The sequence below is a fragment of the Emys orbicularis genome, chromosome 2 (assembly GCF_028017835.1).
Source record: "Emys orbicularis isolate rEmyOrb1 chromosome 2, rEmyOrb1.hap1, whole genome shotgun sequence".
Taxonomy (NCBI): Eukaryota; Metazoa; Chordata; order Testudines; family Emydidae; genus Emys; species Emys orbicularis.
In genome coordinates, this window is record NC_088684.1 from 177,697,345 (window position 1) to 177,709,848 (window position 12,504).

General features: G+C 38.8%; 1 protein-coding gene across 1 annotated transcript in view; it reads left to right on the top strand.

Annotated features, from left to right (window-relative positions):
• Nucleotides 1–12,504, top strand: part of ERP44 (endoplasmic reticulum protein 44) — a 119,024-nt gene that overhangs the window by 20,689 nt on the left and 85,831 nt on the right. The window contains exon 2 of the mRNA XM_065398531.1: nucleotides 7,613–7,685. Coding sequence (XP_065254603.1) covers nucleotides 7,613–7,685 — 73 coding nt within the window. The remainder of the gene's footprint in view (nucleotides 1–7,612; nucleotides 7,686–12,504) is intronic.

The window sequence follows — 12,504 nt, forward strand, 5'->3', positions numbered from 1 at the left end:
ATTTTAAGTTTGGCTAGTTCTTCTCAAGCTTTTTTGTTTCTTTAAACTAAGAATGCATGTGGTCTAATTGTTTGTTACTGAAAAATTTTAGCTAAAGATGACAGCTTCCCAAAGTGACTCCACTTTCTTTCGTCTTGGTGAGACCAATTTTTGTAGGGATCAAGACAGTCTCTTTCAAAGAGCTTTCCGGGTTCTCTTTTGTGTAGGTGGCATTTTGGAGGGGCTAAATGGGACTTTTGTTCCCGCAACTGGAAAAAGTCTGAGCCCTATCTGGTTCCTCTTTTTGTTTTTGTTTTAATCCCCCACTGTTGTGGTTACTTCTGTAAAGTGGAGCAGATATGTTCTTTTCCTGTCTATGGGGTAGCAGAAGGATTGCAATGCATTTAGCAAAGGTTTTCAGGTGCTCCAGTTGCATCTGCTTTTTAATTAAAAAACAAATATAAAAAAAACCTACCCATATTTAACATATTGCTCTATTTGTCTAGTGACTCCAGGACAACTGTTACAGAACAATTTAGCCCAAATAGATATGTCAGCTCTCACAATAATTAGTAAATATAAGGCTAGAAATACCAGGTTCAAATAAGAAAACAAAATACAAATAATCTAGATTGGTTTGTGTTAGCCGTTGTCCCAAGTTAGTGATTGTAACTACAGTAGATAGATTTTTTTATTTAGTGGCTTTATTTATAATGTTTATATGTTTCAGATCAAGTTGTAGCTATAGCTGTTGTGCAAAAACATGAATAGTAGAAAAAAAATTTCATGTTGTTGTAGTTATGAAAAGTTGCTGCTACCACAGTTTTTTCAGTAAAAACCTTTAAGAAGTGATTGTTCCTGAAGGCCTTATGAACTAATCAGTTCAGAGAGACCTCTTTATAGTACAAAACATAGCAAACAGTATTGTGCTTAATCATCAAATAAGGACTGGCAGTATTCAATAAATCTAAATTATGGGAATGTTCAGGATCACTCTTGGGTGTTTCTGTACCAATTAAGGGTTAAATTGTCCTCACTGTCAGTTTCAGTGCTACTTTCTCCTGGGATTGCTCACAACTTGTATCCACCTGCAACAGGCTGCAAACCCTTGTGCTTCCTGTTGCCTGCCAGGTTAATGCAAATCTCAAAGCAGCAGAAGATTAGCACTGTGCAGAAAGGGAAATGTACCTGGGGACTGAAAGTCAGCCGCAGAATCCTGTGGGGTTAGGGCTTCAGATAGTAGCTCCAATATGTCAATCTGGATTAGAAATGGGATAGAGCTGTTTGCCAGGCACAAAAATAATTCCCTGGTAGAGAGGAGAGGCAGTTGGTCATGTGCCTTTAGCAGAAAGAAAGGTAAATGAAAGGTTTAGTGAGAATAAACTAAGCTATTGCTGTTAGTCGCCTTGCAGATGCAATGCTAATTAGAAACCATGATGCCCCAGGGAATAATAGATTACCTATATCCTCCAGGCAGTTTACATTGGAAGTGAAGACCTGTATTTCATGATGTGAATTTCAAAAAAGAAAGAAAACCTGAAATACCACAGGTCTAGTCTGGTGCTTGCTTTTTAAGACTGTCTTATTCACACACTCATTTAAACCACTTCAGTATTTTTCCAAGGAAGTAATTAAAATAAGAAATTTAGGGACAAATGGTCATTTTGCCTATCCAGGTCTGTCTCTTCTGTTCAGTTAGCAATTAGTGTGTGCAAACACCAATTAATAGAGTAAAATGTGGGGGAAAGATTCACTTAATAATCAGAGAATAAAGTAAAGTAGTAGTAACATGGAACTCATTAATTTGGACATGCAATGTGGGTATTGAGTAACTTTGCTGTCACATTAGGATAAAAAAAAGGTGCATAGTTGGGGTTGGAACAGATATTAAACCCTTGTGCTTCAGGGCATAAGTCAAACCCTGCATGACAGAGGTAGGGGAATTTATTTTTTCTATTGTGGACATTATTCTGTAACTGCCCCTACAGAGTATTTTGCACCTTGCTCTGAAGCAAGAGATGGGATCCTGGACTAGGTGGATCATGGTCTAATCCAGTGTGGCAAGTCCTTTATTAAGATCATCCAACTTTATCTTAAGTCTTTTTCCATTATATTTACCCTAAGGTCCCACCTATACCAGGTACAGCCAAGTCAGCAGATCTGTTCAAATGTGTAGTGTTCATTGGGCATGTCCAAGGTTTTAGCCTGTATATGGAATATGAGCAAAGTACCACTGATGCTACAATTTGGTTCAGTGTTTTATGCAGTTCCCTTGATTTGAATGTATTGTAGATGTGTCCTAACTTCCTGTTCCTTTTGACCATATTTGGCTTGCTCTTCCACTGAAACTTTTAGAGGAGGAAACTGCCATCAAAAAGGTACATAGGAATTGTTAATAAGAAGCCCAGATTACTCCATGTTCTACTTAAGTGTATGTTTATCTCAAGATCAGTCCATTTTTAAGTATTAAATGTACAAAAAGTCTCCTTTTCACACTGAGAGACTTTGTCCCTCCCTCCCCCATTCTTCTGTCGCTCAAGAATAGGGGAACAGATCTTGTTGTCAGATGCTACCGGTGTGGTGCTCTGCTTTCTCCTATGTTGATATCACTCGGCTGCGTGCGTGTGTTCCCTCTGTGTGCTGTCCCAGCTCTGCAGATAGCTGACACAGCAAACCCGACGAGAACCCCCAATAACCACAGAGTCTAGTAAGATGCAAAGTCACGTCGACTAGGTTTATTGCGACCTCGGACACAATTGCAGTTCCCCGTAGATTACTTAGTCTACCGGGCATACTACTAATAGATGCCTCTTGGCAATGGACCCGGCTCAGTCAGTGGCGGGACTTTCCACTGCCCCCTCGGCCGGACAAAGACACCATCCCAGGGATACATTCTTATACACAGGTACATACAAGTTACACATCACTCCTGACGTATTGAGGTGCAACCCCTCTACGCAGCAAGGTACAACCCCTCTATGTAGTAAGGTGCCGCCTCTCACCTTGTACATGTTGGTTCGATCAAAACAACTCTATCCGTCATTTTACCCTTTTGCCCCTGTCATTGGGATGGGTCGGCCTGTTCCATGTTATCTGTGGAATGTTCCAGTATAGTGTGTTCTGTATTTTAACTTTGCTAGGTGAATATATATTTATGCAACATCAGCCCTTTTCCTGCCAGCTTCTGTGAGCAGGGCCTGCCTCTGGCTCACAGCTTAACTTTGCTTTATGTTAGCAAAGTCTTGACCATTACTTTAGTTCAGGCCTTAGGCCTCATACCAGGCCTCTGATACCAAGGTTTATATCTCAGGGCCTCCTCTTATTACAGATCTCACTGAGACTTGCCACCAAAAATTACATTTGGGTTGAAACAAAGTTTTAAGTTAACTACAAAGAAGAACGTTTTAGAAAGTTATGAGGTTATAAATAGACCCAATGAAACTCTAAGATAGCCCTTGCTTAGTAGTAAGTATCATAATAGCCATTTATATGATAAAGTTCTTGGAGACCATTGAAGGTGTATTCCATGAAACTCTGTTGGTGAAAAGGTTTTCGTAATGGATTCGTTGGCTGAGTTGAGTTAATTTGTTCCTGTTGGATGTTTGATTTTAAGAGCTTCTGTGTGTATTATACTATTATAAGATTAAGTAAGTGTCAAGGTATCTAAAGGTCTTGTAGGTGTCTTTTTTATTATTACTTAATCTAAATAAATATTTTTAAATGTACAACTACTTTCTGATTACCAAAATATTTTTGTTCTGGCACATTTTGTTTAGCAGCATGCTTTTAAAAGCATACCTTCAATGCCTGTTTTTGAACAAGAATGCAATTGACATTCAGAGATGATTTCCTCAAAAGAATCTTGTTTGTTGCCCAAGGGTGGCATTCATAGACTTCACTAGAAGCCAAGATAAAATTTGTCAGAACTGTGTAGCTTCTTAGCAATTTAAATAAGGAAACTGTATCTCCCTTCATGTTTAATATTAATAGTAATTTAAAAAAAAACTTCTTTCATCTCATGAGACAGCAGGATTATTGGGTCAAAAGGCGATGTTTTCTTGCCTTGGGCAGTTTATATATTAAAAACCTCTGAACTGAACATAAACCTTGCATATTGATTGGCATAATGTTTCATATGAGAAGATAGACACTTCCTTTTTTACATTTAGCCTTATTATCCATCCATTGTGAAGGTTTTGGCATCCTCAGCTGTTGTTTTGTCAATATGTTGATATATCACAACTTTTTATAAAGATATTGGACTTCATTCTTCTATACTTTTTGTGAGAAATGGAATATTTCAGTAGCTTCAGACTAATGGAGCTTTTGGGAAAGGTATACAAAAATGAGAAATGAGTGTGTAAGTGCCACTCTATCTTCACTGCAATATCTGTTTTTTGGGCTTTGTTTCAATAGAGACAGCTAGTTGTACCAAACCTTGATGTAATAACAGACTTGGAGGAAGCGACCAAACATTTTAGTTTTGCTTTAAGGCTCCTCTCTTTGAAGGGTTTGCCTCAGGTGTTTGTATTGGGAAATGCTAGCTTATATTTTGTTTTTCTGGATTAGGGTATGGTTTTATCTTGGTCAGTGAACCCTGTATTTGGTTTTCAGTTAAGTACATGCACTTGGTGATAAGGTGTATTTTACAAATATAAGCATAAAAACTTAGGGAGTTCCTGCCCCATTTAAAGTAAACATATCTTACTAAACACCATGATAATGTAAAACTAATATTTTGACTCTGAAGCCAGGTTACCACAATAAACATGCAGGTGATAAAATTTGTTTTCAAAAGTTGTGGCCACTGCTACAGTAACACTATGCTAACGACAGATTTGTGGCTTTAAGAAATTAGAGTCTTTCAAGTTGATATGTCAGGGGATCTGACATGCTGAAACTGCAGTGCAGGTGGAGAGTCACACAGAAGCCTGTGACAAAGGTTCCTCTGCAGACCTGTGTGGTACATCTTAGAAGGTCCCACTTTCTGGAGGTTTTTCCTTAGGTTTTCAGGATTTTTCAAGCAGTGATTCTCTCTTCTCTTTATCATCCTTCTAAAATTATTGCAACTGGAATTAGTTCAGCTGTCCTTAATTAATCTTCAGCCTATCCAACAAAACCAGAGCAACATGGTAATATCTGACAATATCACTGTGGTTGCATATGTCTTACACAAGTGGAATAAATGGAAAGAAGATATCTGGATGCCATGTTCTTGTCTTAATGGGAAGAACTCACAGGAGAGTAGTCCCAAAACCCAGTAGTCTTCAGGAAAATAATTTCAGACTCTTAGATCTTTGGGACCTCACAATTCTACAGTAAGGGTAAATCTAATCTGTGGAGGAAACGGAACATTTTCTGGAGCTGGGTTGAGACTGTGGAATGAACTCCAGGAATTAAGGACCATCACAAGCCTCCACCTTCCACTCCAAGTGCAAGGTGTATTTTGTTGACCTTGCTTTCTGTAACGTAAATATATAGCAATGCATACATTTAAAGAAACCCAAACTGAAACCCTACCACATTAAGACACCCAGGTGCATAAACTTCTCTCCCTGAGAAGACAACAAGCGAGACAGATGCATAGTCACATTGCTTAATGCATAGCTGGAAGGCCCTCAGATACCATGGTCATCAGAACCTATATAGACTAGAATAGAATTCCAATACTTCAACAGTCCCCAGAGAGAGGGACTGAAAAATAGCTACTGTAGATGCACTGTCTCTGTAATAGACATCTTGCTTTCTATAAGCTTCCCCCTAGATACCACTGCTTTTTAGAAAATCAAAAATGACCAGGTTGAGTGATACAGATAATGCCTAACTGTTACATGTTACCTTGGTTTTCCAAGCTGATTTACATGTGCTAAAGTGGACATTCCGATGTTCCTGACATCTAGGGGAGACCTGTCACTTGAATTATGCTGGTACTGGAATCTAGAAAACCTAAAATCAGTATTCTAGATGCTTAATGGGAATTGATAATAAAAGCTAGATAATCCAAACAGGGGGAAAGAGAGACCTTGCCAACATCCCTTCACATACCACTTGAAAAGTATTCATAGATTTGGGACTGCAAGTCTCATTTATGCTACAAGTACAATAATTACAAGTACTGTTACTGTGAGCCAAAATAAACTCAATCTCCACCCCAAATGAGGCAATTTTGCTTCTATTTTTTTCCCTTCTCCACCTTTCTTGGGATTCTTGGTCCACCTCTTCCTTTAAGACTTTGTCTTAATTGACACAAAGATCTCGCTATTTTTTTTTTTTAACAGCAAGATAACCATCACACAGTAGTTTCTCACTGTACTATCCTAAATGGAGATAGGGCACTTGTACAGTTCAGAACGAGGTAACTAGGTGAGATCAGCAATCTTATGTCCCTCCTACTACCCTAGGGTTGACCTTGCCCCATTTACCTTGTGGTAAAAGTACAGTGTCTTGTCTCCACTATGATTTTACAGTGGGATAGCTAATGAGTGTTAGTTATCCTGTGGTAAAATTTCTCCTATTTTGTCAGTGAAGATTTGGCTGTGGTGTGTCTTGTCTTTTATTCCACCTTCCCTTCTGTGATTGCCTGATTTCTGCTTTAGGAATGGCTTATGCAGGAGACCATTCAGCCCCTGAGTCTATGCACAAAAAGTGAAATTGATAAGCTAGTGTGTTTTCTTCACACAGCTTCAAGTGAAACTGTCTAGCACTCATATGTTTTCCTTTGGTGCTTTTGCCCCCTCTCTACCTTCCAGATTTCCCTGCACCACAGAGGAATCTTAATCTTTGCAGAGAGGAGAATGGAAGGCAATGTGATACCCAAATCCTCATCTGTTATTGATTATATCTTGTCTGGCTTAAAATGTTTTTTCTACATTTAACTGCTAATCACGCTAGCTATTAGACTCTTTTTTTAAAACAAATGGTAAGTAAATATGGATAGAATTTGGTATTGCCATAGTAATTACATTGAGTCCAGCATATGTAACTTAATTTTGTATTTGAAGCATCTAACTGTCATGGTGATAGGTTCTATAAATGTTTAATACAATTGAATGCCATTGCATTCAAGGACTGAAGAGATGTGAGGAACCTTAGAAAATGAGGATATGAAAACATAGCTAGTTTAGCTGGGCACAACTGCAACTTAAAAAAAAAAAAAAAAAAAAACCCTCTTAGCTGAAAACTCTTAGGTGGGGCTAACACTGTATTCCTAAATCTTTCTCTGTGGAGTAAGACAGTTGGATTGCTAATACGTGGCTTTCATTTCACTGCTTAGGAGTAAATGGACTGGTCTTCTGTTTTAAAAAATATAAATTTCTGAATAGAGATCTTTTTCTTCAAGACATAGAAATTACCTGTAATATTTACTGAACATATTTAGAACTGAAAGAATAGGGAGAAAAATTGAATAGATTATAACCAGATAATACTTTAACTGCATGAGGGATTTATACATCGGTAAATAAACTTTACTTACAAATTTGTAGTGCCTTTTTCTGAAACTACTTGAATTTTTGCTACGTTATGTATTGTCATTTTTAACCTATGATGTTTAAAATCTGTGAGATGCATTATTTATCAATGTTGAAAAAGTATAAATGTTAAATATAGATTTAAAACCTGTTTCTTTTTACAGGTATCTTGGCTTTTGAATCCAGCAAGAAGTGAAATAACAAGTCTAGAGAGTGGAAATATAGATGACATTTTAAGTAAGTACTTTGAAACTTCTTGTCTTTGCATGTGTCTACAACTGTTCTTTACTTGTGTGTAAAACATGGGTTATTGTCAGATTAACATTTGAACAGTGCTTTGAAAATTGCTGTATAAATAGAAGTGTTAAGTATTACACTTTTGTCAGTGTCTTTGCCCAGAATTGATTCTCTGAACGGGTTACTTAGAAAATTATCTTGCTGTCGTTTAAATTAGGATTTTAAGAAAATTTGATGTCTGAAATGAATACATTATTAGAGAATATGGGAAGTGTGATGGGTTCCCCCTGGGGTGCCACCTGGAACTGGGGTACCACTCATCCCTCTGACGCACCAGCCTGGGCTCCCTCTCACACTGTGCTGCTGTGACAAGCTGTAGAGTACTCCAAGCTTCCACTTTCACCAGCATTCACACAAGTACGGACACAGCCAGCTGCAGTTACATGCAGGCTCTCTAACCACCAGTCTCCCAGCATAGGACCCCAGAGCAGTACCGTCCTGCCCTGGTCAAATCTGGCCAGTATATGGGTTTAATACCCAGTCCATCTTTCCCTTAATGTGAAGAGGACCACGCACAGCTTGTGGTAAACAAGCTGAGATTTCCCCCAGACACCTTAGTCAAACACACACTGGTTTGGATTAAAACATAAAATAAGTTTATCTATAAAAAGATAGATTTTAAGTGATTATAAGCGATAGCAAACAGATCAAAGCAGATTACCTAGCAAATAAACAAAAACGCAAAATGAGTTTAACACACTAGATAGGTTGGATATGAATTAGCAAATTCTCATCCTGAGTGATAAACAGGCTGGCAGATTCTTGAGCCACAAGCTGGCTTTGCTTTGCAGCTTGGGTTTCCCAGGTTTTCATATACAGGATAGAAATCCCTTTAGCCTGGGACCATCACTTCCCCCAGTTCAGTCATTGTTCCTCAGGTCTTTCCAGGTGTGTTGTTGTAGGGAGAGTGAGGTACCATCATGATGTCATTTCCCCCTTTTTTATCTTCTTCCCACTTGCTGGAAAGCTCTTTTGCTGTGACCTGGGTCAAACAGTTCCCATTGTGTAGTGCTATCTCTGAGAGGTTTCTATTGTACACAGTTCCTGGGGTAATCCTTGTGCTTGTGTGCATTTCCTCAATAAGCCATTAACATTGTTTGACCTTTTTACTGTTGTACCTGAAAGGCTGCTTGTGGGTGTTTTCAACCTCACAACATGTTTCATATATGTAGCCAAACTTCATAGCTTCACATACGATGATAGCACATACAATCCAATGAGATATTAATGTCTAGCAGATCAAGACTTTTAGAATGATACCTCACAATGCATACTTTGTGCAAAACATATCCTAATTATATGACAGTGGTGAATAAGGGGGTGCCAGGGTGTCACAGGAAGATTTTATATAACAAAAATCTGTCAATAAAATGTTTGAGAGAGATCATCAAGCAGCTGAAACCGGCAAAGATCCTAGTAGTCTTCCTTGGATAAATTATGCTTTTATTCTTGTAAGTGGTACCCAGACACCACAGTGATTCATCCAATTGAAATACACAGACAAATTGACAAATCAGTTATTGCTGTCTTATTGTGTTTGCTTTATGCAGTCAGATGTATGTTCCTTGCCTGAACATTCTTCATCTAGAACCTAATAAATACCCAGTTTGCCTAAGGGTAAACTGTGACTGTGCTTTGCCTGACTAAATTTTTCTGTACACTTCAAATAGGTAAAGTAAAGTGGCTTTTTAATACCAGAAATTAGAACTGTAAAATAAAAAGGTTGTATGGTACTGCAGGATTCTTTTGTATAGTAACTGTATGATTGTGAATTGGCCAGTCTAGTTTTAAATTTCTTAAGTGGTAATCTGACAATGGAAATGGTGGAAGCCCTTTTCCAAGGACATTCGTCATTTTTTCCTGATATACATTTTAAATAGTCGGTTTCTTAATTTCAGCCTATTACCCTTCTCAATAAGTACTTCATGATTCTTTGGACCACCTTAAATTCCTACATCTTCTGTGAATGTTCTTTAGCCTATTGAACACCACATAGACACACTCCTCAACAATAATTAGAGAAAATCTTAAATAAGGCCAAACCTCACACTTATCTCTTCAGTACCCCATGAACATTTTTTTCCCCCCACCCTCTTCAATTCATACTCCCGGGGGAATTCTGCACCAAGAAATTAAAAATTCTGCACACAATATTTTAAAATTCTGCATATTTTATTTGTCAAAAAAGAAAATATCATTACATCAGTTTCAATTATTTTGATGATTTATTTAAAAATACCAGTCAGTAAATAAGTCTGTAACAATACAGACAACAAAAAAGATTCTCTTAGGAGTAGAGAGTTAAAGAAACACCTGTGACAACCCCGTTCCTGTTTCTCTGTTATGCTTTTGTTGGGCACTTCTTGGGGGAAAGTTCCGCCTCTCCGATCCCAGACACCCACTCTCCCTGCCTCCCAGAGCCCATCCTTTCATTTATTCTGTTGCGTATCTATCTCTTATTCCTTACCGAGTTTCCTTTCCTCTTCACCTTTTGATCTGAGATGTCTCCTAGTAGCTTTCACATATGATGTTATTTGTAACTTTTGTATCTCTTGCTTGCTTTGCTGCTATACCACCTCAGCCCAGACACCAGCATCCCCTCTCCCTCCCACTCCCCCCTCACAGAGCCAGAGAGAGAAACAGCCAGATGTTGGATCCTGATCTTGTATGCAGTTTTCTACACACTGCTTCCTTCCTTCAGGACATGCAGGGAACTGCAGCTGCCTGAAATCCTCCAGCTCCCCTTCTCTCTGGCAGTGTCCTGTATTTGCAAGTTGGAGAGCTGGGCTCTGCTGGATCCAGCCACCCCTAGTGGTGGCCCGCAACTCTGCAGCACCAATTCTGCAGGGGAAAATGAAATTCTATGCAGAACATTAATTCTGCACAAATTCTACATTACACAGTAGTGCAGAATTCCTCCAGGAGTAAATTCAATACCTTGTTTTTAATCTAACAAAAAAAAGATAAAATACAATCAGTCAGTTTCAGTCTGAGTCTTCATATCCAAGCCAATTTTAATTAATTTTGAGAGTAAGATTTCAAGAAAACACTATTTAAATGCTTTTCTAAAATCTATTTTGTGTTCTGTTCATGTAGTAACTCTGACCTGAAGAAGAGCTCTGCGTGGCTTGAAAGGTTGTATCTCTCACCAACGGAAGTTAGTCCAATAAAAGATACTACCTCATCCACCTTGTCTCATGGAGTAACTTTGTAATTTTGTCTAAAACCAATCTGGTTTGTCTCGCAAGGTTTTTTTCTTGGTAAACTAGTGCTGCTTGTTGACTATAGTGCTATTGTGTTTAAATGGTTAGTGATTTTTTCCCCTCAGTATTTGTTGCATTATTTTTTTTAAAGGTAAAAATCTAGTTTTCCAGATGGTAGTTACCAAGATCACACTAATTTATTAATTATGAGACTATTTTTGCAGGCCCTTTCTGAAGCAGAATTATAAGAAGAAATAAAGCAGCACAGCCCTGCTCACATTCACAGAGTACAGTATGGCAGATCACTGCAGAAAAGACCAAGCCACAGATGTATGTTGATTTCTCTAGATGTGCACATGTATAACCAAAAATAGGAAATTATTCTTCCCCCAAGGAGGAAGACCAGCTGTCCAAATCAGCATTAGGAAATCAAATTATATAATATAATTAAACAAACAAAGCACTGAGGACAGATTATTTTAGGCAGAGTATCGAGTGCTGTGACACTATACTTAGGAGGACATCTACAGAGCCATAGAAAAGTTACAGCTACATCTTGTCACCACCTTCTTCTGTGGGTTGCCATGCCCTAATGTCCAGGTTATTGTTCCTGGCTTCTGCTGCAATTGCCATGCCTCACTACCAACTCCATTCCAGCCCCCCTAAGTAGCTGGCAATGAAGTGATGAGAGGGGCAAGTAGCCAAGATATTGAAGGAAAAGTAAACAGTAAAGGGGCCTCTTTTCCCACCATTTCTTTCTTTCTAGCCCTCCTAGCCTCCATATTATAAGTCCAGGAGTTTTCTCAGCATGCACCAATCCAAATTAAATCTGGTATAACTACTGATGGTAATAGCTCTCTTCCCCGGTGGTCAGGGTCTTAGCATTTTGAACTGGGGAAGATTTTTAAATCACAGTGCCCTCCTTAATATATAGGTCCTAACAAAGGTGCCAAGTCCAGACAGGCATCACCTCAGCCCTTTCCTTTGGTCATGAAAAATTTCAGATGGCATCACACCAACTCAACCCCCGTCAACCCCAGCGCAAAAAACAAACTGTCACTAGCACCTTAAGTCCCTCCACATGCATTCACAAGCAGTACTAATGTTGGTGGACAGTATTGCTAGTATGATCCCTCTCAACCTAAAACTCCCATGGCCCAAGTGCTTCTGTCTGAAAAAGATAGGATACATATCTGTTTCATGGGACTTTGGTCCTTCAAATGCAATACTGATGCAGATTATTTACCAGCTGTCTTAGTGATACAATGGGAAACTATGGAAAACTGAAACTGAGTCATCAGAAATGTCAATTGACAATTCTGGCTCCTCCCAGACACTGTGTAAAGGAATATAGATCATGTGGCAAATTGGAGCAGTCCCTGAAGTACAACAGGAGAAAATACTTCTGTTGTTGAGAGCTAGAACAAGTACAGGGTGCTGAGGTGAGGGCTGTAGCTGCCCTCAGTTCCGTCAGAGTGATCTGCATGACTCCCAACTAGCCCTATCTAGAGTTGCACGGACACACACACACACACACACATGGTTTGGTGCCAGAT